This window comes from Chlorocebus sabaeus, chromosome 20 (assembly GCF_047675955.1).
Source record: "Chlorocebus sabaeus isolate Y175 chromosome 20, mChlSab1.0.hap1, whole genome shotgun sequence".
Classification (NCBI taxonomy): domain Eukaryota; kingdom Metazoa; phylum Chordata; class Mammalia; order Primates; family Cercopithecidae; genus Chlorocebus; species Chlorocebus sabaeus.
In genome coordinates this window covers 120,721,391-120,744,775 of record NC_132923.1, presented here as the reverse complement: position 1 = coordinate 120,744,775, position 23,385 = coordinate 120,721,391, and the positions used below count along the sequence as shown (strand labels likewise).

The 23,385-nt window shown below is 55.6% G+C and overlaps 1 protein-coding gene across 2 annotated transcripts; it reads right to left on the bottom strand.

The window, feature by feature from the left end:
- Positions 1–1,004: 1,004 nt before the first annotated feature.
- Positions 1,005–20,332, bottom strand: ARHGEF19 (Rho guanine nucleotide exchange factor 19). 2 transcript variants are annotated; one of them, XM_007980376.3, is made up of 16 exons: positions 20,127–20,332; positions 11,676–12,115; positions 10,998–11,282; positions 10,720–10,840; positions 10,567–10,643; positions 10,016–10,278; positions 9,238–9,398; positions 8,989–9,141; positions 8,596–8,725; positions 8,424–8,498; positions 8,161–8,250; positions 7,833–7,993; positions 5,462–5,620; positions 4,883–4,962; positions 2,051–2,155; positions 1,005–1,646 (listed from the first exon to the last, which is right to left on the bottom strand). In XM_007980376.3, exons 2-16 carry the CDS (start codon positions 12,085–12,087, stop codon positions 1,489–1,491), a joined length of 2,430 nt encoding a protein of 809 aa, XP_007978567.3. In that variant the 5' UTR covers positions 12,088–12,115; positions 20,127–20,332; the 3' UTR covers positions 1,005–1,488. The 2 variants fall into 2 exon arrangements, with proteins under 2 accessions (XP_007978567.3, XP_007978568.3); XM_007980377.3 differs by lacking the exon at positions 20,127–20,332 and adding an exon at positions 15,536–15,655.
- Between the last annotated feature and the right edge of the window lie 3,053 nt (positions 20,333–23,385).

Below are 23,385 nucleotides of genomic sequence, written 5' to 3'. Positions count from 1 at the left end.
CTACGGGAGGGGCTGGGCATGGTGGTTCATGCCTGTAATCCCAGAACTTTGGGAGGCCGAGGCAGGAGGATCACTTGAGGCCAGGAGTTCGAGACCAGCCTGGCCAACATGGTGAAACCCCGTATCTACTAAAAATATAAAAATTAGCCGGGCATGGTGGTAGACACCTGTAATTCCAGCTACTCAGGTGGCTGAGGCAGGAGAATCACTTGAACGAAGAGGCGGAGGTTGCAGTGAGCCAAGATTGCACCACCACCCTCCAGGTTGGGCTGAAAAATGGCCCCCAAAAGATATCCATGCCCTAGTCCTTGGAACTTGTGAATGTTACCTCATATGACAAAAAAGTGGCGGGGGGGGGGGCGGGGGACGGTGGGCAGAGGGTTTTTGAAGATGTGATTTAAATTAAAGATTATGAGATGGGAAGATTATCTGGGTAAGTCTGAAAATGCAATCACTTGTTTATCAGAGGGAGGCAGAGGGAAATACGGTATAGACACACAGGGAAGGCAATGTGACCACAGAGGCAGAGATCAGAGTGATACGGTTGCAAGTCAAGGAACGCTGCAGCCACCAGCAGCGGGAAGAGGCGAGGAACCACTCTCCCTGACAGCCCAGGAGGGAGCACGGCCCCTGGGTGCGGGCCCAGTACTGCTGATTTTGGATTCAGCCTCCAGAACCGTGACAGAAGAAAATATTGTTGCTTTAAGTCACTCAGTTTGTAGTAATTCTGTTATAGAAGCCACAGGAAACAAATAAAGAACTAATCAAATCTCTTTAATGTTTAAGCCTATTTGTATCTGACATTTTGTTACTTGCAGCCGAAAGCAGCCTAGCTGATACACAATCGTCCCCCTGTCCCCTGGTCACCCTCTTACAGCTCAGAGGTGAACTCTAGAGACATACAAAGCCCCAGTTGGGAGCCAGCCAGAGACTCTCCTGGTCTTTAGCTGGGAAAACAGGACTGCGGGGGTGGGGCAGCATCAGATGGATCACAGACTCCAAGCAAAGGCATGATAGGAGTTTATTTACAGACAAGACACAGCAACCAGGCACCCACTCGGGCTCTGGCCAGGGGAGGTGGTAGACAAGACGCCAGATATATCTAAATACATATTTAGGTCCCAGCACCACCAGCACCAGAACATTCCCCAGCCAGGTCCCTGCCAGAAGGACCAAGAGTCAGGCAGGATTGAGGGCACAGAAAGTAGAGGGCCCCAGTCCTTGCCAGGTATCAGTGATCACCTGTTATGGTCCCCACGTCAGAGGAAGAAACTGCCATTGGCCTTGAAGTGTGGACACTGAGGAGCAGGAGGACAGAGATACCCTCTGGAGGCGCCCCCATTCCTGTGCCTACCCTCTGCCCTCAATGCCAAGGCCACAGAAGTGAAGTGCCAGCAGGAGCAGCTTGGGGCATGGAGACACTGCAGGCCCCTCCAGGACCATCCGGGAACCAGGCATGGAGGTGCTATCTCAGGCCATGGCTGCCCCTCACGCAGGGGCCTCCCCCAGTTTGCTGGTGGCACTTGTGACTCGCTTATTCTCCCGGAGGTTTCGGAGGCGGGCGCTGAGGCTGCTGATCTCTTCCACATAGGCCTGGGGCACCCACCCCTTCTCACCATCTGCCAGGCGGACCCCTTCCAGCCAGCCTAGGGACAACAGGCCAAGAACAACAGCATCAAAGGGGCACCAGGGCCAGGCCTGGAAGGGAACACCTCAGCCCTGATGCAAGCTTTGTTTGCACCCTTGGGGCCAAGGTGACATCATCTCAGCATCTCTCAGCTCCAGGAAGGACCCTGTCTCGAGCTGTCTTGTAGATGAACTTCTGACCTGTTTTTCCTGACATCCTCTGAAAGGGTATTTCCCACTCTCCCCCATCACTCTCAATCCTGTATCTTTACAAGCAGGAAGTTCCTCTTCTTGTCTAACCTGATTCCCACATGCTGTGGCAGATCAACACTTGCAGAGCCTTTCTGTGTGATATCTTAGTCATCTAGCCACCTCCTGCCCACCTGAGCCCCATCAGGGAGACTTTCCCAGGAGGCCCTCTCACCGTCACTGGTCCAGGTCCTCACTGCCAGGATGTCAGTCTTCTCCAAGGTCAGCTCATCTGGCTGCAGTGCCTTGTATGTCCTAACACACTGAACCTGGGGGCGATCTGACAGCCCAAGGGAGGCTCAGGGAGTCCCAAGGGCAGGATGGCAGGGGAAGGAGCATGGGTAGGGCAGGGAGGGGCAGTAGGAGGAAGCAAGGGGGTGGGAAGGTGGCCACTGAGGCTTCTATTCCTCTGCCACTCCCACGCCACAGGCCCACATCCAAGCAGGTGTACCCTCTGCCCACCCTGGCCTATCTCCTCTCCTACCCTAAATACAAGTGCGGGATGATTCCGTTCCCTCCCAGCTTCAGTTTCTGCCTCTATACCAACGGTTGTCCCCTCCCCAGCTCAAGCCAATACGTTGCTTTTGTCCTTCAGACTCCAACGTCCAACTGCCCCCAGCCACCTCACACAAAACAGTAACGGCCCTGCAGTATGCCCCTGACATCGCTGTGGTGCTCCCTTTGGCCCATCTTTCCCAACTGGGATTCAAGCTGCATCACTCCCGTTTAAAGCCCTCCAGGGCTTCCCAATCCTCTTAGAATAAAATCCAAACTCCTCCCTAGGCCCTACAAGGCCCTTCATGGTCTGGCATCACCCCCTGCTAGCCTCATCTTCTCCCTTCCACTTTCCCTCCCTACTCACTCACAAAGCTCCAGTCACACCAGCCTCCCTGCTGTTCCTCACTCTAAGCTCCCTCCTTCCCCAGGTCCTTTGCACTGGCTCTTCCTTCTGCCAGATACTCTTCCCCAGATCGTTTCGTGACAACCTCTCCTCATCCTTCAGGGGTCAAATGTTAATTCCCAGGGACCCCACCTGACCACCTGGGAGCTTACCCCAGCCAGGTGGGACTCCTAGCTCAAGCCAGAGCGTCTACCCCCTTCCTGGTCCTCAGCTCTTTTCATTAGACCAGGTGGGCTGGTAGCATCCAAAGCCCCAGACTGGGGGGCCAGACCTGGCTTGAATCCCAGTTCTGCCACTTACTGGCTGTGTGACTAATTTACTTCACCTTCTGAGCCTCGGTTTTCTCAGATATGAAAAATGTCGCCGGGCGCGGTGGCTCACGCCTGTAACCTCAGCACTTTGAGAGGCCAAGGCGGGCGGATCACGAGGTCAGGAGATAGAGACCATCCTGGCCAACATGGGGAAACCCCGTCTCTACTAAAAATACAAAAAATTAGCCGGGCTTGGTGGCGGACGCCTGTAGTCCCGGCTGCTCGGAGGCTGAGGCAGGAGAATAGCGTGAATCCGGGAGGTGGAGCTTGCAATGAGCTGAGATCGCACCACTGCACTCCAGCCTGGGCGACAGAGAGAGACTGCGTCTCAAAAAAAAAAAAAAAAGAAAAATGTCTACCTGGTAGGGTTGCCATGAGGATTAAATTAGATTTAATGAAAATACAAAGCCCCTAGCCCTGGGCCTGGCCTATGGCGGCACTCAGTGGGCATGAGTGCCCTTTCTTTCCCTTTACTACCTAAAGCTCAGCCCTAACTCCTCTGCTCAAAAGCCTCCAATAAGGCCGGGCGCAATGGCTCACACCTGTAATCCCAGCACTTTGGGAGGCTGAGGCAGTTCAAGACCAGCCATGGTCAACATGGCAAAACCCTGCCTCTACTAAAAATACAAAAATTAGCTAGGCACAGTGGCGGGCGCCTATAATCCTAGCTACTTGGGAGGCTGAGGCAGGAGAATTGTTCGAACCTGGGAGGCGGAGGTTGCAGTGAGCTGAGATTGTGCCCTTGTACTCCAGCCTGGATGACAGGGTGAGACTGTCTCAAAAAAACATAGCCGGGCATGGTGGCAAGTGCCTGTAATCCCAGCTACTCAGGAGGCTAAGGCATAAGAATCGCTTGAACCCGGGAGGCGGAGGTTGCAATGAGCCGAGACTGCGCCACTGCACTCCAGCCTGGGGTACAGAGTAAAACTGTGTCTCCAAAAAATAAAAAAATAAAAAATAAGCCAGGCACAATGGCTCATGCTGTAATCCCAGCACTTTGGGAGGCTGAAGGGAAAGGATTGCTTGAGTCCAGGAGTTTGAGGCCAGCCTGGGCAGCATAGCAAGATCCTGTTTCTACAAAAAATAAAAATAAAGGTGTGGTATCCAGGTGTGGTAGTGCATACCTGTGGTCCCAACTACTCAAAAGGCGGAGGCAGGAGGATCACTTGAGCCCAGGAGGTTGAGACTACAGTGATCCATTATCGCACCACCGAACTCTGGCCTGGGCAACAGAGCAAGACCCTGTCTCAAAAAAACCTAAACAAACCTTCAATAGCTTCCTAGGGCCACTATAGGGAGGCTCTCTATGATTAGGTTGCACCCTGGCTTACCAGCCACCCCCAAAGGAGAAACCTTTATTCCAACTGAGCAGATCCCTCAGCTGCCACCACTACCCCCACCACCCCTCATACCCTGGCTCCGGCTGCTTCTTGTCCCGTTTGCAACTGACGCAAAGACGGAGACAGACCCGGACTCTGGTCTCAGCCCTGCTACTTACTGGCTGGGTGAACTTACACAAGTCCGTTTATCTCTGAACCTCTCTTCTAACTCGTAACACGGGGTGAAATGGGAGGCTATGAGGGCTTTGTGATCTCCAGGATGCTGCCTGTGGACACAGAGTCCACCTGTGCTCTGTAAGTTCTGCCCAGCCTTCAAGGTTCCTCAGAGCTACCCGAGTGCCCCAGAAGTTGATCTGTCTCCCCATAGCCCTGCTGGCAACACAGCCCCCAGGATGGGAGGGGAGGAGGGCGGGCGAGGGTCCGGCCCAGGGATGTAAGCAGCAGGGATGAGCTACCTTCCCCCTCACTGATGACCTCCTTGTCCTCCTGGGGGCTGGAGGGGCACAAGGCTGAGATCCATCGCTGCTTCTCACTTCTAGGGAAGGAGGAGGCTCAATTGTCACAGCATGCAAAGTGCAGTTGCCCAGGGCAGGGCGCTGAAACCAAGGCTGGGGGAGCCAGACATGATGTCCAGGCCCAGGACCCAAGTCATGTCTACCCCATCCCAGGCCCCCCCCACAACCCTGTTCCCAAGCCTGTGCCCCACCCAGCTCTGAGCATAACAGGCCCAGAACCCCTGGATGCCAGCCCTACCCCCATCCTGCCTAATGCCACAGTCCTGAAGCCAGAGACAGCAGGGTGTGGGGGTTTCCATCCAAGAGATGCCCAGAGGCTGAGGAGGAGGTGGCAGCCCCCCAACACCACCTGTGGGGCAGGCGCTCCTGCTCTGGCCTCCAGCCCTGCCCTCTGCCCCTGTGTCCTGCCCAAGCCAGGGAAGAGATGAGCACTTGGGGAGGAACAAGGCCAGGATGTCCCAGGGGTGCCTGTCATGGGGAGGAAGAGCCTCCTCTCTCCCCATACCCAGGCCCACTCACTCCGTCCGGGCCCTCAGCAGGAACTGGTGCTTCATGTGCTGCCCGTGGAGGAGCTGGAGGAGGAACACGTGGCCAGGGATGCCCTGCAGCTTCAGGCTCAGGTCCCGCACCTGTAGCTCAGCCATCTTGGCATGGACGAAAACGGCAAACTTCCCTAGCCTGGAGGACCGGGGGAGGGGAGGTCAGCCTGGCCTGGGCCCTGGCTCCAGGCACCCAGCCTCAGGATCAGGTAGGGTCTGACTGGAAGCGGGGAGAAAGGGTTGCCTGCCCTGCCAGCGTTCTCACAGGGTCCTGCTTCTCGACAGGGCGCTGCTTTCCTAGCAGTTGGCAAAGTCCCCACAAGGAACCAAGAGCTTCTTCCCTGCTGGCTTGCTGGTGGAGGCTGGAGGTGATGGAGACCAGTCCCTGAGCCCCAAACACGCTTTCAACCTTTCTCTCGCTCTCTCTCTTTTTTTTTTTTTTTTTTTTGTTTGTTATTTGGTTTTTTGTTTTGTTTTAAGGCAGAGTCTCACTCTGTCGCCCAGGCTGGAGTGCAGTGGCATGATCTTGGCTCACTGCAACCTCTGCCTCCCAGGTTCAAGCGATTCACGACCTCTCTCTGAACCTCTCTCCCAAGCGTCTGTTCCGAAGAGCCAACTGGACAGCTCGCCTGCGGAGTGTCTCTCTTCCAGTATGTGAGCCCCATGAAGGCTGAGCCTCATCTCTTCACCACTGTATCTCAGTGTCTGATACTGCCTGACTCACAATTTGGGATCAGTAAGTACTTGTAGGCAGGATGGGTGGAGGGGGTTCCATGGATGTCAACTCATTCAACAAAACTCGGCATCAAAAAAAAAAAAAAAAGAACTCAGCTTCTCCCACTCCAAGCCAGATCCCCTTTACTGTTCTCCATTCCAGTGAAAGACACCACCAGTTTGCCCAAAAGGAAACTCAGACGTCATGCTCACCTCTTCCCTTTCCATCCCCCCTACACCCACCTGGTAGTTATGTCCTGTCTTTCCTCCTTAATGTCCCTTGAATCCACTTCTCCTGAAGCACCCTACCACTTCTGGAGCGTCTACCCTCTCCTGAGCAATGCAGGACCCTCTGCCTCTCCCCTTCCAGTTCATCCTCCAAATTGGCCAGGAGCAAAATATCATCCCTCTGCTTAACTCTCCACGCTCCTGGCTGCCTCAGAAAAAATCCAGCCTCTCTACCATGACCTTCAACACCCCAACTTCCCCTGCTGCCCTTCTCCTTTACAAATCCAGCCACATGAGGCTTCATCATTCCCCAAACACACATTCCGCTTGTCTACACTACCACGACTCTGCTGTACTCCTCCACTCAAACTACCTTTCTACCTGGAAAACGCCCACTCATCTTTCAAAACCCAGCTCAAATGTCTCATCCTCTATGAAGCTTTACTGATTCTCACTCCACACCAGGAACTACCGCAGTACACCCTTCCATCAAAACCCTGATCTGGTTATCAGGATGGATTTTCACTGGTCTGAGAGCTCCTGTGAGCAGAGAACAAGTCTCATTCATATTTATGTCCCTAGCACTGGCCTGCTACAGAACAGAGATTCAGTGACTCTTTAATAAATGAACAAACAAATCAAGAATGAATTCTTCTTACAGCATAACATGTCCATCCTTTTTTTTTTTTTTTTTTTTTTTAAGAGATGGGGTCTCACTATGTTGCCCAGGCTAGTCTTGAACTCCTGGACTCAAGTGATTCTCCTACCTTGGCCTCCCAAAGTGCTGGGATTATAGGTGTGAGCCACCATCCCACATGTCCATCCTTTATCCCACTCACCTTATCCAGGTAGTCTTCTACCTCACTCCTCACTTATAATAATCACAGTTAATACTGAGGGAGTGTTCACTGTGAGTGAGGCATGGTGCTGCCATCAGACAGAGCTGGCATCCTCCTGGCTCCCCCACCTACTGGCTCCATGATCTGAGAGTAACAGAGAAACCTATTTCCCAGGGAGGGATTTGGAGGATTAAAGGGATTAGTCCACATAGCATGCCTTGCACAGAGTAGGTACTGAGTAAAAGTTGGCTTCTGGCATAGCTGTGACTCGGGGCAGAGTTGAGACTCCAGGGTCATGCTCTTAGTCTCTGCTCTAACTGGCTGAAGCTCACAGCAGCTCCAAGTCCTTGACATACAGTCTAGCCCTTGATTCTCCCTTCCGGAACATGGACTTGTCTCACATCTCTGCCTTTGCTTCAGGAGCCTCCAAGTCTCAAGGTGCCCTGGCAGCACCACCTGGCACAGGCAGGGGCTCCCAGGCCCAGGGATGGACTGGTCATAAGCCCAGTGGTAGGGAGGAAGAGAGCCTGGCTCCAGTTTACCTATCCACCCCCGACTGCCCCAACTCACTCCTTCCGCCGAGACAGCAGCAAGCAGTCATTGAAGAGGTGGAGGTAGACTGCCTTGCTGGACAGCTTCAGCTTGGCAGGGGGTGCTGCAGGCAGTGGTGCCAGCTCTACCAACTCCCCATGCCGAACCAGCCAGCGGGCCTGAGAGATCAGCGGGAAAATCTAGAGGGATGGAGAAGGATGGGTCAGGCCCAGGGGCACCAGGCAGAGAGCACAGGATAGCAGAGGGGAGGGTGTGGGCAGCGATGAACTGGCCTGAAGCCCCTAGGGCAAGGAAGAAACAAGAGCTGCCCCTTGGAGTGCCCATCCCGCTGGCGGCAGACACACACCTTGCCCTCAAAGTGGATCTTCTTGCTCAGGTGGATGAGTTCCTCTGTCCTCTTCATGGACTGCACGCTAGCATTGCACTCCTGCACCAGCTGGGGGAGCCGTGGGGAGGTCACCTGCAACCCCTCAGCCCTGGCTCCCAGAGCCCAGCCTCAGACTCTTGCCTGGGGACCGGAGACTCTGACAGCTGGGGGCTGTTTTAGAGACATGCTGGGGGTCCAGGGGGGCCCCAGGAGCCAAGTAGCCCCTGCCCTGCCCAGCTCACCTCCTTGAGCGCGTTGAAGGCCTTGGTGGCCATGTCTTCGTCTTCAGAGCCCTGTGCTGTCCGCTTCAGGATGTTCTGGAAGGTGGGATCAGCACAATGAGGCAGGCCTCATACTCCCCTGAGACCCAGCCCTCCCACCCAGCCCTTACTGCAGCCTGTCCCCTCGAGGTACCTCCACCAACATCTTGAGGCGGGTGATCCTCTGGAAGGGCAGGATGAGGAAGGAGGTAAGGGGCAGACGCTGGCACACGGGAGACTCCTCCAGGCGAGCCAGGATGCCAGGGAACTTGGGGTTCTCCAGGCTGGAAAATCGGAAGGGCTCTGGAATCACAGGTAGACCTGAACTCCTGGGATCCACAACCCTGGCCATCCACGGGGCCCTTAGGGACCTTCTCAGCACATCCTTACTGCCCCTTGGGGTTGCATCTCACCTTATCCTGGTCACAGAGACCCTTTCAGGGACCCCTTCCCTCCCAGAGTCACCTTGCATCACCCAGTCCTCAGTGTCTACACCTGCCTGAGACTCCCTCCACGCCCCCGCCCCTTTCAGAGCCCCCAGCCCTACAGCAGGCGCTGGTAGGTGCGCTCCTGGTAGGCCTGGTTGGTGACATAGGGCAGGTAGACTCTGCGAAAGGCCGGGCAGTGGTCCAACACCACGTCGCACACGCTGAAGCGCAGCACATCTGCCTCCAGCCGCTGCTCCAGGTCCTGCAGGAACCTGAGGAGTCAGAGCCAGGATGGAGACCCCAGATCTGGAAGCCGGCCAACCACAGGCTCGGTCCCCACCGTGGGCCAGGCCAGAGCACTTCTTCACCTCTCGCTGGTGCTCTTGACCTCGGGCAGTTTGGAAAACAGCCACTGCTTGTCCTGCGCCCCCAGACACTCGCTCAGCTCTGCAGAGCCTAAGAAGTGGCCCACAGCCACCGATAGGCTGTGGATGTAGGAGGCCTCGGACGTGATCAGCTCAAACTTGGCCTGAGGGAGGGCGCACACGGGGTCGAAAGGGCCGGGCCGGTTCACCTCGGAGGCCCTGGCCTCGCATCCCCGGACCCCAGGCCGCCACACCTCGCGTGCTCGCCCCTTCTCCAGCCCCACTCTTAATCTGGCGCCGGGCAGGCCCAGCGACCCACCTCCCGCCACCAGCAATTGTGCAAACCCCGCTTGCCCTAGATCCCGCCCCTCCCCTTAGCCCAGTCCCGACGCGTTCTTCCCCGAGCCCGCCCACTCCCAGGTCCCGCCCCTGATTCTGTCCCCGCCTTGTTCCGCGCCCACCAGGCTTTTGCACTCCCAATGGCTCCGCCCCTCATCCGGCCCTGTCCTATCCTAGGCTTCGTCCCGCTGGCTCCGCCCTCTGCCCGCAGCCAAGCCTGGCTCCCCTAGCCTCCCGCTCCGTGGCTTGCTGTCTTCGCTTCCAGACGGCCTCGTGTAGTCAGGTCCTAGAGCCAACCTTCCGCGCGGACAGTCGCGCCAGCACTCCCGTTTGTGTGTCCCCCTCCCTCTATGGCCCGGTTCCCGCTAAGTACCCGGACCGCGTACTCCCCGGCCCGCCCCCGCCCCCGCCCCCGCCCCGCCGGGTCCCTCCGCGCGCCCACCTCCTGCAGCTTGCAGTCCCGCAGGCTCAGCGTGGCCAGGACACCGCTGCCGCGTACGTCGGGGATATCCTGCCACAGCGAGAAGGTGGAGCCTCGCGCCGAGCGTTGCGCCCGGAAGGAACTGCTGGGGGAGAGGTTGGCGCGCGGCGGTCCCGGCCCCTCCTCTGCGCCCTCGGCCTCGTCCCCCGGGCCCTCCTCCTCGCGCTGCTGCCGCCGCAGTTCGCGGGCGCTGGCCACGTCGCTGTATTCCTGATAGAGGACGGCTGGGGAAAGACGGGCGGGCAAGACCGTGGGTTCCCTCAAGAGCCCGCGTCACTTAACCTTTGCTGCGGTTCGGATATCTGGACATAGTGAATTTATTCATTCATTCATTCATTCATTCATTCATTCCATAAACAAATTGAGCACCTACTGCGTGCTAGATACCGATAGTTCCATTCTCCGTTTCTCACTCGATCCCTGCCTCTCAACTCTCTAAACCCCGTTTTCCCCGGTTCCACACCGCAGCCCCTTCCTCTGTTACCTCCTCCCAGGGATCCCCTCCCACGTACAGTTAAGGAGGAATCGAGACTGGCGCCGCTCGTTGGTGCTTCTGGACCCCAAAGGAGGCTCTTCCTGCGTGTCTAGCCTAGGAAAGAGAGAGCGTCACGGCCCTTCTTCGCCTGCACCCTGTCTTGGACCCAAGCCCAAACGGGAGGTGGTACCTGGGCTCGGACCAATCGCCATGGCCCTCTCGTGAGTCACCAGGGGCTGGCCGCGACACCCGGTCCCTACACCCGGTCCCGACACCCGGTCCCGTCTCTACACTTCGAGACGATGCTTTCCCTGGAGAGGGCAAGAACTGAGGGTAGGGGTACAGAGAGGGCCTGGGGCCTGGGCCCCGGACCGGGCACCCTGACGGCCTCAGGCGGCCGGTGAGTGGGCATCCCCCACCCCCACCCGGCATCTAGCTGCCCTCAGGGCCCATGAGAGGAGCTGGTACCTTCCCGGGCTGCTCCGGTGCCTGACCCAGAGATGGGTGCCCGGGCTGCTGAATTCCGCCCCAGGCGCAGAGAAGAGTGCAGCCGGGTCATCAGCTCCGAAGCCGAGAAGCGCCTCCGCTCAGGACCCTCGAGACTCACTCGGGTGGATCCAGTCAGCTCCAGCGGCCTGGGCTCCTCGGTGCTCTGGGCCTGCTCTTGCACTACCTGGCCAGGCTCTAGGAAGACAGCGTGGGCCTCGGGGCAGCCGGGGACCTCTTCACGCTGGTACACCCGCATCTTGCGCCCTAGGGTTGGGGGGCAAGCTGTGAGAGCAGGGGCTGGGGTCTCCCCCAGCCTGGCCCTGAGCACCTGGGGAGGTTCAGGCGCCATGCCCAAAGGAAGGGCCTGTGTTTCTGCTAGCGTCTGGTCCCCAGAGCCCTGGGGTCCATGAGAGGGGTAAGGACAGCACAGGGCCTGACTGCAGTAGGCAGAGGGACCAGGCAATGGTGACTCACTCAGTGCATAACCTTGGACAAGTCACTTGCCTTCCCTGAGTCCCGCTAGTTTCCTTATCACTAATCTACCACTTGTCCTGACTTTTGGGGGAACCTTGGGACATAAAGGTTAAGGAACTGCCCAGCCCCTCCCCTATCCCCCCCACTGTGGCACCCACACCTGCCTCCCCAAGGGTGACTCACAGGCAGACTTCTTTTCTGAGCCGTGGCTGGCCCGGCGCTGTGGCTGTGTGTGCTGGGGACTCCAGGGTCCCTCCAGAGCTGGGGGCTGGGCACCAGGACAGTGTGGCCAGCTGCCAGCCCTGCTGGGCCGCATTCCCCCGCTGGTTATCTCTGTATCTGAGCTTCCTAGGGATGATGGCCATAGCAACCCTTGGAGAGGGGCAGGGGTCCCCAGGGACCAGCGGCTGCCAGGAGCCCGAAGCTCCTCGGGGGCAACAGGGAAAAGGTCCAGACAGACTGGGCTCGGGGGCTTCAGGGCGGGCAGCTCTGCAAAGGACAGGCTCTCCTGCTGGTACACTGCTACAGGGCAGCGGGCAGTGCCAGGTGGCCCAGTAAGGTGGGGCTGGAGGGTAGCAGGTGGCCCACAGTCCATTCCTCTTTTGCTCTGCCACCACCTGGCCCTGCAAAAGAGAAGATATCAGATCTAGACAGAGGACAGCAGGGCTGGCCAGTAAGCCACCACCCCTGGAGGCCTGGACAAACCCCTGTGTACACTCATGTGCACACATCTCCACAAACGCACTCACATGTCTAATTATATAGAAATAGCCGATACTTGCTTGGCATTGCCTGAATGATAGACTGAGTACTTTACACATATTATCTCATTTAATCCTCACAACAACCCTGTGAGTTGATGCTCTTATTATCCCCATTTTATAGGTGAGGAAAGTGAGGCATAGAGAGGTTATTTGGTAAATAGTGGAGCCAGGATTCTAACCTGGCCATTCTAGCTTTCAAATCGGTGATTTTAACCACTTTGTACCTTCTCTAACACACACCAACCTGTCACCAGACATGCAAATACATACATCGTCACACAAATCCATGTCCCAGCATATACATCCACACTACATTTCTCCCAAGTATAGAATGACATGTGCACTTTCACAGATACAGACATTTCAAACTCAGGCTCACACAGTCACAGACACACACATTTTTACACAACCATATACATTAACAAATTCCTCACAAACACACTGACCCATCCGATACTTACCCAGGCACCCAAGATTTCTCATCCTCCTCTTCCCTTCACACGCACACCCCAGGATGCAGACACACACCAGCCCACAGGTCCTTGCTTTGATATTTCTCCCCCCATCCCCCCGACCCTTGCCCAGAGTTGCGGCCTTCAGTGCTGAGTGGTGCCCACACCCATGCCAAGTTGGCTGGGAGGGTCATGGACTGGCAGGCGGGCCATCACCCAGATCAGGCAGGGGCCCTCCTGAAGTTCAGGGAGGTGCCCCAACCCCCCCGGTTTGGAGTGAAAGAAGGGCTGTTCCCCACCCCAGCTTCCAGCCCCTGAGTAGGCCAGGCTGGATGGGTCCTTTCTGGGCAGGAAGTTATCCCCGGGGAGCCAGCCCTTCGATCGGGGCAGACCTGATGATCTGAGAGGCTCAAGCCCCGGCAGCTCTTGCCCTGTGGCCTTCTGCCAGCCTCCCTCCTGCAGCCCCTCACCTCTCCGGGCCCAGGCCCGCTGCTGATGCTGTTTGGCTGTTCCGGCAGGGGAAGCCCTCTCTCTGCCCAGCTGGCTGGGGGAGATCCCACCCAGACAAAGAGTTTGATTCATCAAACCCTGTGGTGAGGCAAGCAGGGAGGGAGGGAGGGAGCAGGCAGCGGGCTGGGCGGGGGCCTACCCTAGCCTGGCCTCGCTGTGGGCAGGCCGGGCAGCCAGGACCCCCCAGAGGCCCCCTCAGGCCAAAGGGGCAGTGCCCAGCCTGGCAGGACCAGGAGAGCCAGGAGATGAAGACTGAGAGAGACCTAGAGAAACAAAGACCACTTAGCCAGTAACTCAGAAACCAAGACCCCAAGACATTCAAAAACAGAAAAACCACAGATGCTGAGACATTCAGGGACCCAGAGATGGAGACAGAGACACTGACAATTTCAGGCCAACCAGATCCTCAGAGACACAGATGAAGCCCAGAAAACCCAGGGAGACAGATGGACAAACATTTCATGCCCATGGGCTGCCAGTCTAGTGGGAGAGCCAAAAACGAAAACAGTTACAATCCAGGTTAGCAAGAGCCAAGCCAGAGGAACCATCAGAGGAGGGTGCTGGGCTCAACTCAACCTGGGTATTCCAGGAAGACTTCCTGGAGGAGGTAATAGGTAACTGCTCTATGGCTGAAATACCTAGTGCACTTTGAGAGAAAGCCTTGGCCTGAGCAGTGACAGTGTCAGTCACTGTTGGAGACAGGGAGGGAGAAGAGGACCCAGTGAAAGATAGCTGGGTCTATGGCAGGCCCCAGTCTCTCTGCACAGCTTCTCTACTGCTTCCTCCCGCTCCCTTCACCCTGCTGCCTGGAAGGGTGGGAAGAAGAGGACTGGCTGCTCCAAAGGGACCATCTCTACAGTGGCCACTCTGGCTTGTACCATCAGCCTCTGCCCCTCTAGCCTGAAGAGTGCCCATCTGAGCAAGTCTCCCTAAGACTGTCTCCTTATCTGACAAACAGGATAGTATTTTTATTACCATCAGTCTTTCTCTAGACAGAATGTGGCTCAGGCCTTCACACAGATGGGGAAGATGAAGGAGCGAGGCTGAGACACACATTACATTGTAGGAGTGTGTGGAAGGAGGCCCCTGCCCTCAGACAGGTCTCTTTCTCTGCAGGAATCAGGAGTCCTCGACACAGAAGTCCTGCTTGCTTCTGGGGGCACACATGTGCAGGCATGTACACATGCCCCCTGCCCCCTGGTATGCTGGGAGATTCTAGCACTTGGGTTCTGGAAGCCCCTGGAGGGCAGGGAGGGATCCTCTCTCCCATCGTTCGCAGGGATAAGTCGGCAAAACATTGAGGCTTTGCAGCAGGAGTACCGCCAGTTAAGACCGCAGAGGAGAAGGCTAGGTGAATGTGGGGAGGGGACACAGAAGGCTTCCCGGGCAGATGAAGCTGGAGGCGGGTCCCCAGCAGGGAAGTCAGGAGTGTGTCAGCCTCCACCTATGCTCAGGACAAGGGGTAGTAAGAGTGACCCATCTAGCTGGGATGCCAGCCCTGTGGCCCTCCAGGGGTTTGGCCCACCCAACCTCAATGCTGGGGAGCTAAGAGGGACAAGCTGTGTTCATATTGTGTGTAGCGCATCTCTGTTAGAAAAAAAAACAAATAAAAACCTCAGAAAGAGAACTGGCCCCAGACAGCAGAGACATTACCTTCCCGAGGCACAATCACGGAATAGAGACTCTAGTGTCTACTAGGCAAGGGCCATTCTGGAGCCCAGAGAGAATAACCCCCGCCCAAGCTTCTAGGCCCAGTGTTGACACTGACCAGCTGTGTGGCTTTAGGCAAGTTGTAGCCCATCCCTTGGCCTCAGTATTGCCATCCGTAAAGTGGCTCCTAAGAGACCGCATCACCACGCAATGCCCTCTCTGAGAGACATGTCTCATCATAAATATATCTACGCCAAGAAGGATGGGCAGGGGCCGAGGAAAGTACCCTTGGTGGGCGCTGCTAATTGCAGAGGGCAATGGACCCACTTAGCAGGGCTGCCAGAGAGTCCCTGGACACTACCATGGTCAGAAAAAGCATTTCTGGCCTCCTGTACCTAGCTTTTCCCTCCCCCCTCCCGGGTGCCCCTTGCCCTGCTGCCCAGAAGAGCGGAGACCTTGCCAGGGCCTCTCTGCCCTTTAAGGAGTAAAGCCAAGTGGGAAGTCATGGCTGGAAAGGGGAACCAGGCCAGGTGGTTCACAGAGCCCCAGAAGGCCATAATGGGTCAGGGCCAGGATCAGAGACCAGGCAGGCAGCACAAAGGGCTCACTCAGCGGGGAAAACTGGCGGGAAGAGAATGGGACTGCTGGCACCCAGGTGGGGCCCTACCTCAGCCAGGGAGCTCCGTCCTGCTGCCAGCACAGTCCAGGGCTCCGGGACACCCTGGGGGCTCTGGGGTTGCAGCCAAGTCCTCAGGGGGCGATGTCAGCATGTCAGCATGGCCCCAGAGCCGAGCAAGGCAAGCTCCTGGGTATTGTGTAGGGCAGGGAGGGGGAGGTGAAGGAGGAGGGAACCTTGCAGAGAGAGGCAGGCGGCTGTCTCAACGTGCCTGCTCCCCGCCCCCCTTCCCCAGAACCGGTTTGGCTAGTCTGGGGTACAAGAGGGGGGCTGGAACAATGGGAGTCCTATGCCCAAGTGAAGCTCTAAAGGACCCTACACCCAGGTCCTCAAGATGGGGGAGGCACTGCTTCTGCTTCTAGGAGACAGGTCACCACTCTTCTGGAGCTTCCCAAACATGGGCGTGTTCAGGGGACTTCTTGGAGCTGGGGAGCATCCTGGGAGCTTCACAGAGAGCCTCCCAAGCCTTGGACTCCTTAGGGACCCTGAGAACCCTGATGACCTTCTCTGATCCTATTACTACATCTATCAAATGGGAACACTCATCCCTATGGTTGGGAGACAGAAATCAATCCTGAAAGTTGGTGGTGTGACATCTGGCATCATCCTGGACAGCCTCTCCTCATCTAGTACAGCCACTCCTTGCAAATGGCCCATCCTTTCCCACTGGCTGGAATGGCCTGCCCCACCATCTCCAGTGGCCACCTCCACCATGAAGCCTTCCCAGACTATACCAATTGAGCCCTTAATAAACCAAATCAAATAGCCAAGTCAAACCGCCTCCAATAAGAAGGGCATGCTGTATGCCCAGCATGCAATCTTCCCAACCCTGTGGAAGGGGAAGCTGCATTTTCCCCTAATATTACCTGCCATCTGTTTGAGCTCCCAGCAATTGCCAGGTACTTAATATTAATGTGCAGATGTGTACACATACTAATACTCATGGGGCGAACTTATTGTTCACCTACTAAATGCCAGGCACTGTCCTGAGCACTTCACATGTATCTACTCATTTAATCTCCACCATAACCCTGTCAGGTAGATACTGTTACTGCTACCACTTAGGTGAGTACAGTTGTCCCTTGGTACCCAGAATCTGTGGGGAATTGGTTCTAGAACCCTCCTATACCAAAATCCATGGCTGCTCAAGTCCCTTATATAAAATGTCGTAGTGTTTGCTAAAACCTTTGTACATCCTCCAGTAAAATTTATTTATTTATTTATTTATTTATTTATTTATTTATTTATTTATTTATTTTTGAGATGCAGTCTCGCTCTGTCACCCAGGCGTGGTGGTGCAAGTGGTGGGATCTCAGCTCACCGCAACCTTTGCCTCCCAGGTTCAAGCAATTCTTCTGCCTCAGCCTCCCCAGTCACTGGGATTACAGGCGCATGCCACCACACCCTACTACTTTTTTTTTATTTCTAGTCGAGACAGGGTTTCACCATGTTGGCCAGGCTGGTTTTGAACTCCTGACCTTAAATGATCCACCCACCTCAACTTCCCGAAGTGCTGGAGTTACAGACGTGAGCCACTGTATCCCGTCTATTTTATGTATTTATTGTCAAAAAATAAAAAAAAAATAAAATGTACTCAAGTGAGAGGGTCTCACTCTGTCATCCACGCTGGAGTGCAGTGGTGCAATTACAGGGCTCACTTGCAGTCTCGTCGACCTCCTGGGCTTGGGTAATTCTCCCACCTAAGCCTCCTGACTAACTGGGACTGCTGGTGTGCACCACCACACCTGACTAATTTTTGTATTTTTTGTAGAGATGGGATCTCATCAACCTGGTCTCAAACTCCTAGGCTCAGGCGATCCACCAGCCTTGGCCTCCCAAAGTACTGGGATTATAGACATGAGCCACCATGCCTGGCCCTCCAGTACAGTTTAAATCAATTCTAGATTACTTATAACACCTTAATACAGTGTAAATGCTATGTAAATAGTTGTTATCCTGTAATGTTTTTTATTTGCATTATTTTTGTCATTGTTGTTATTTTTTGTTTTTATTTTCATTTTCCATGCATGGTTGGTTGAACCCAAGGATGCAGAACCCGAGGATATGGGGGGCCAACTGTTTAAGAGGCTTGTACAAATTAAGTCATGAGCATTATCCCTGTGAAATCTCTCATCAGTTCTATGAAGTCCCTATTTTACAGATGACATTGAGGTTCAAGAGATTAAATAACTTGCCCAGGGTCACACAGCTAATAAGGGGCGGGACTAGTATTGAAACCCAGGTCTGGCCGGGCACGGTGGCTCACACCTGTAATCCCAGCACTTTAGGAGGCCGAAGTGGGTGGATCCCCTGAGGTCAGGAGTTCTAGACCAGCCTGGCCAACACGGTGAAACCTGTCTCAACTAAAAATACAAAAATAGTCCGGGCACATTGGCTCACGCCTGTAATCCCAGCACTTTGGGAGGCCGAGGCCAGCGGATCACAAGGTCAGGAGTTTGAGACCAGCCTGGCCAACATGGTGAAACTCTATCTCTACTAAAAATACAAAAATCGACTGAGCGTGGTGGCGCACACCTGTAATCCCAGCTACTTGGAAGGCTGAGGCAGGAGAGTGGCTTGAACCTGGGAGGCAGGGAGGCAGAGGCTGCAGTGAGTTGAGGTCACACCACTGCACTCCGGCCTGGGTGACAGAGCAAGACTCCGTCTAAAAAAAAAAGAAACCCAGGTCTGTCTGACCACACCACCAACCTGAGTCCTTCACCACTGCCTGGTACTGCCTCACCAGGCTTTTAGGAGGGTCTCGTGGTGAAAAGTGTGTGAAAGTCTAATAGGGGGTGTCTCGGCTAACCTAACTGAACTCTTACTGATCTTATTATTCATACACTACGGGCTTGGAATACACAGCAGAGGTTTCATGGCCCGTGCCCTAGTCCCCCAAAGTATTTTATTTATTTATTTATTTATTTATTTATTTATTTATTTTTGAGACAGGGTTTTGCTCTTGTTGCCCAGGCTGGAGTGCAATGGCGCTATCTCGGCTCACCGTAAACTCCGCCTCCCAGGTTCAAGTGATTCTCCTGCCTCAACCTCCCGAGTAGCTGGGATTGTAGGCATGCGCCACCACCCCTGGCCAGTTTTGTATTTTTAGTAGAGATGGGGTTTCTCCATGTTGGTTTAGCTGGTCTCGAACTCCTGACCTCAGGTGGTCCACCCACCTCGGCCTCCCAAAGTGCTGGGATTACAGGCGTGAGCCACCGCACCCGGCCCCAAAGTATTTTCCTTAGCTGCCAACCGATGGCCATTAAGTTCAGAGTGATTAGGGTTCCCCTGCTCCCCCATGTTCACTTCGACTCCCTAGAGCAATGCCACATAGTGAGTAGACACTGCACCGTGTGGGTGGGGACCAGGTGGCCGTGGAGAGGTGGCAGGCTGGGGCACAGAGACAGGTTTATTGTCGGCATTGTACAGAGGCCAGGAAGCTAGGAACACGGAAGGGTAGCAATGCAGATCTGGAGGTCTCCAGGGAACTCCAATCCTCAGGCCTTGAGACACTGCCCAGATGCGTAACTGGAAGCCAGAGGACCCCAACAGGAGGAGCATCCTGGGGAACCTAGGGTCCCGGAAGGGCAGCCCTGCCTCACTCGCCCCTGCGTCCTGGACTTCGGGGACAGCGGACATAGAGCACAGCTTGGTCAGGTTGAGCAGGCTGGCGCTCCAGAGAACAGCCCCCAACCCCAGTTTGCGGATAAAGTAGAAAAGGGGGCGTGGAGGGGGCGGAGCTTAATGATGGGCGGGAACAGGCGGAAACTACAGGGAGTCCAGCCAATCCCTCCAATGGGCGAGGCCAAATAATGGGGCGTGGCTAGAGAGAGCGGAACTTGAGAAGGCTGAGCTAAGGCTTGAGGGCAGGCCAAGGGGCGTGGTCATTATGGTCATTATGGTGTGGGTGGGTCCGGGGTCAGCCTGCCTTGCTGACTGAAGGCAGCGCCTCCCCGTTGTCTGCCACCGCCTGCTTGGCCAGGTAGCCCTCGCGCGTTATCTTGGTAGCCAGGGCTGGCACATCGGGCACAAGCCGGGCGTTGGGGCACTAGAAGAAGAACACTACATGCTGGGGAGAAGGGGGCCAAAAAGAGACAATGATTGCCTTAGCGATCTTAACTCATGGAGCACTTACCCTGCGCCAAACCCTAATCTGAAGGTTTTCCGGATATTAATTAATTTAATCCTCACAACAACTCTATGAGCTGGGGGTAATTTCTACTCCACAAGTGAAGAAACAGAAGCAGAAAGGGGTTGTCATTTGCCCAAAGACACAGAGCTATGATTCGAACCCTTAACAGTAGGAACCCCGTCAGGGGCAGGGCTTGTAAAAGAGCAAAACTGGTGGGCGAGTGCTTCCTCTCCTTTCTCCTTTCTCTTGCCAAGAAATAATGTTATTATTATTTGTGATATTAATTCATTGAGCACAACATGCCAGACACAGTGCAAATGCTTGACACCGAACCTTCATAACGACCCTATAAAGTAGATCCTATTATATAATATATCCCCATTTCCAGCCGGTTGGCGGCAGAGCCTGAACTTGGAACCAAGTCTGTCCAAGACAGATGGCTGAGCCTACCTCGAAGGCGATAATGAAGCCCAGATGCACGGCAGCAGCTTCTAGTAGAAGAGGGCTTGGTTCACCCCAGCGTCGCGAAAGGCCTTGTATCTGGGTTGCGGGGTCTGGAAAGGCTCTTGGATCTTGATTCCGAACCCTGCATTTCCTCCCCTCCTCCTCCCTAGAATCTGGCCCTGCCCGTTCAGCCAGTACCCTAGCCGGCTCCGCGCATCTGTCCGGGGCAGACTCAGCCCACTGCACCCCAGCCAGGCCCCGCCCCACCCGTCCACAGTTTCGGCTCCTGGCTTCCCAGGCCCCGCCCCTCCCTGCTCAGCACCCGCCCCTCCCAGACAGGCCCCGCCCACCAAGACTCAGCACCCGCCCCTCCCAGGCCGGCCTCCCTCACCAAAGCTCCCCGCCGTGCTTCCTAGACAGGCCCTGCCACTCCCGCCTCAGCTTCCCGCCCACCAAGGCTCAGCGCCCCGCCTCTCCCACCTCAGCGTCACGCCCCTCACAGGAAGGCCACGCCCACCAAGGCTCAGGGCTCCGCCCCTCCCTCCGCGCCCCTCCTCCCCAGCCTGAAGGGTCTAACACCTGCAGAGTGTGTTTGCTCCGCGACAGGTAGGCAGGGAGCGCGGGTGCCGGCGTGAAATTCACAAAGCCGTGCACCTGAGTGTGGTGTTCGTACTGGTACTGGAAATGCAGCAGGAAGTCCGAGGTGAAGGCGGGACGAAAGTCTGCAGAGCCAGAGGGCCTTCAGGGCCCAACTCCCTAACTCACCCCCACTCGGATCCAGACCTACTCCTGAGGCAGGATGAACCTTTGGCCCGGAATCCTTGCCTCCTGTCCCCTATTTCCCAACCTCTGACCCGGATTTCCTTCTCCAGCCCCGCATTTCCCTATTTCTGAACCCCTTTCCCCAGTCTCTGAGCTCCATCTCCCCCGCCCCCTGCCCCTGTATTCCCTTCATCTGCCTCACTCCCATTCACGGTGACCGCAAGGTGTACCGTGACCTCCAGCAGGAGCAGTCAGATCCAGACGTCCTGCCGCGCCCAGCCATTGGTCGCTGGTACTCGCACAGGAACTTGTGGGCGTCCAGTCTGATTTCTACCCAGTTGTTGAGCAGAGCAAACAGGGGTGCCAGCAGGAATGCCCCCACAAAGATGGTGATGAACCCAAACTGCAGCTCTGGCAGGCAGGGAGTGTCAGGCCCAGGGCCATTTCCCCTGCTCTTCCAGGCCCCCAGGGGCCCCACTCATACCCCGGGCACACGCTGCTGAGCAACTGCTCCTCCATACCTGGGTATTCATCAAACAGGCCCTGGCACTCGATGAGCTCATAGTCCTTCCTCCTCCCAGCGCTGCAGCTGCTGCCCGACCTGGGTGTCCCTCTGCCCTGCCAGCTGCCACTTCTGCCACCAAGCCTTCAGCTTCCTGGGGGCAGGAGGCAGGGAAACCAGATAACGGTCATAACAGGACCTTGTGCTAGGAACTGCCACTTCTATCACCAGCACCACTTAGAGGCAGGCACCATGATGATTTCCACTTTACTGATGAGGAAACACACCTGGAAACTTGCCCCAGGCTCCCCAAATTGTGAGTGGTGGGGCCAGTGTTCAAATCCAATCTGTTAGACAGGAGTCCAGCGCTCTCAAGTCTGTGCTTCCCACGTAGCCATTCTTGGTCTCTGGTATATCACTGCCCCCTGAAAAAAATAGTAATAGAAAACCCTCCATTTGCAAAGCTCTTTCCTGTTGAACGCCTCATAATCTCCTCAACTCTCTTGGAGAGGTATTATTGTCCCCATTGTATAGATGAGGAAACTGAGGCCCAGAGAGACACAAAGCCATGCAGCTCACAACAAGCAGGGCTAGGACTTGTGCCCGTATCTTCTGTCCCAGGAAAGAGGTTTTCTGCTCTGCTCTTATAAAAGCCCTCCAAATGGCCTGATTAGGCCCAGCCCTGTCCCCCATTCTCCCCCCACCACTCACAGCACAGCGAACTCTTCCATGTGGCTGAGCAGCTGTTTGCCCACCATGATGATGATGAGCTGTTGGGTGACCTCGATGTGGCAGCCACCAGGGCCGCGCTGTTGTTGGCAGGCACAGAGCACCTTACTCAGGGCTTCGGGGCTGCACAGGGGTTACCCCACCTCCTTGCTGGTGCACAAAGTTGGCCACCTGCTCCTCTTACCCACTTTGGAGGCCCCAGAAGCAGATCCTACCCGGGCCAGACTTGAGGTTGTGAGGACTACCCACTAACCCCCTGGAGCCAGCAACCCAGGGGTACATAATCACGTCCTCACTTCACATGCCGAGCAATGTGCCATACTGACCGGGGTATCCCACAAACCTAAGGGCCCCTGCATCTGTGGGTAATGTGCTCTCCCTCTCTGGAGCCAGGCTGCAGCTAAACTCCATGCTGAGGCTGACCCCATCTCCCCACTCTGCTCCTGATCCTCTGGCTGCCCCCTGAATTGAGAGATAACCCTGCTGACAGAGCTGATGGGAGGCCTTGCCTACCCTACTAGGCCCCAGGGGTCTGCTGGGACCGTGGCCTAAACCTACTGCTCAACCTACGATCAGCCAATGCGGCATTTGTGGCCCAGGAAGATGGAGTCATTGTGCTGGGGAGTGGGCTCTTTTGGTGATCATCCTTCAATGACAATGGCAATTACACAATAAGCACCTCCTGAGAGTCCAGCACTTTATGACTCTTAACCAGATCTCATTAAAGACTGGATGCTCCTAGGGAAAAGGACCAGTTCTGATTCATTTCTTTGTCCCTAGCATCCAACCAAGGGTGCACAGCAGGAAGCCTCCCAAAAGATGGTGATAAAGTCAAAATGCAGCATTGGGAGGTGGCATTGTCAGGCTTGGGGCCACCCAGTGAGGGCTGAAGGACAGACTGAATGCAGGTGTTAGATTTTCACAGTTGTGCAATGATGGGCCCGGAAATTACAGTCGGTAAGACTCTAGCCCAGGGAAATCAAGAACCAGCTTTAAGATCAATTGCAAGACCTGGGTAGGGACAAATCTGGAGCCCAAAGGGTGCTGCTGCTTTGCTGGGCTGCTTCCTTGGGAAGCAACAGCCCCAAGGCTGGGGTTTGGGGAGTGGTCCTCACCTGCCTTTGAAGAATGCCATGTAGAAGGGAGAAGAATAGAAATTGACAAACTGAAAATGAAAGTGAAGGCATTTTCATGGAGGGTCTGGATTCTATGCATCTCGGGACAAAGGGCAGAGCTGGTCAGAATTCTACTGGGCGCAAGGGGGCAGGCATA

Excerpts from the sequence above, each read along its gene's own strand:
- ARHGEF19 (XM_007980376.3), bottom strand. The coding sequence starts at position 12,087 with ATGGACTGTGGGCCACCTGCTACCCTCCAGCCCCACCTTACTGGGCCA. Across the intron at positions 9,142-9,237 it reads GTCAAGAGCACCAGCGAGAG|GTTCCTGCAGGACCTGGAGC; the intron begins GTGAAGAAGTGC and ends CTGACTCCTCAG. Across the intron at positions 1,647-2,050 it reads GAGGACCTGGACCAGTGACG|GCTGGCTGGAAGGGGTCCGC; the intron begins GTGAGAGGGCCT and ends TGTTGTCCCTAG.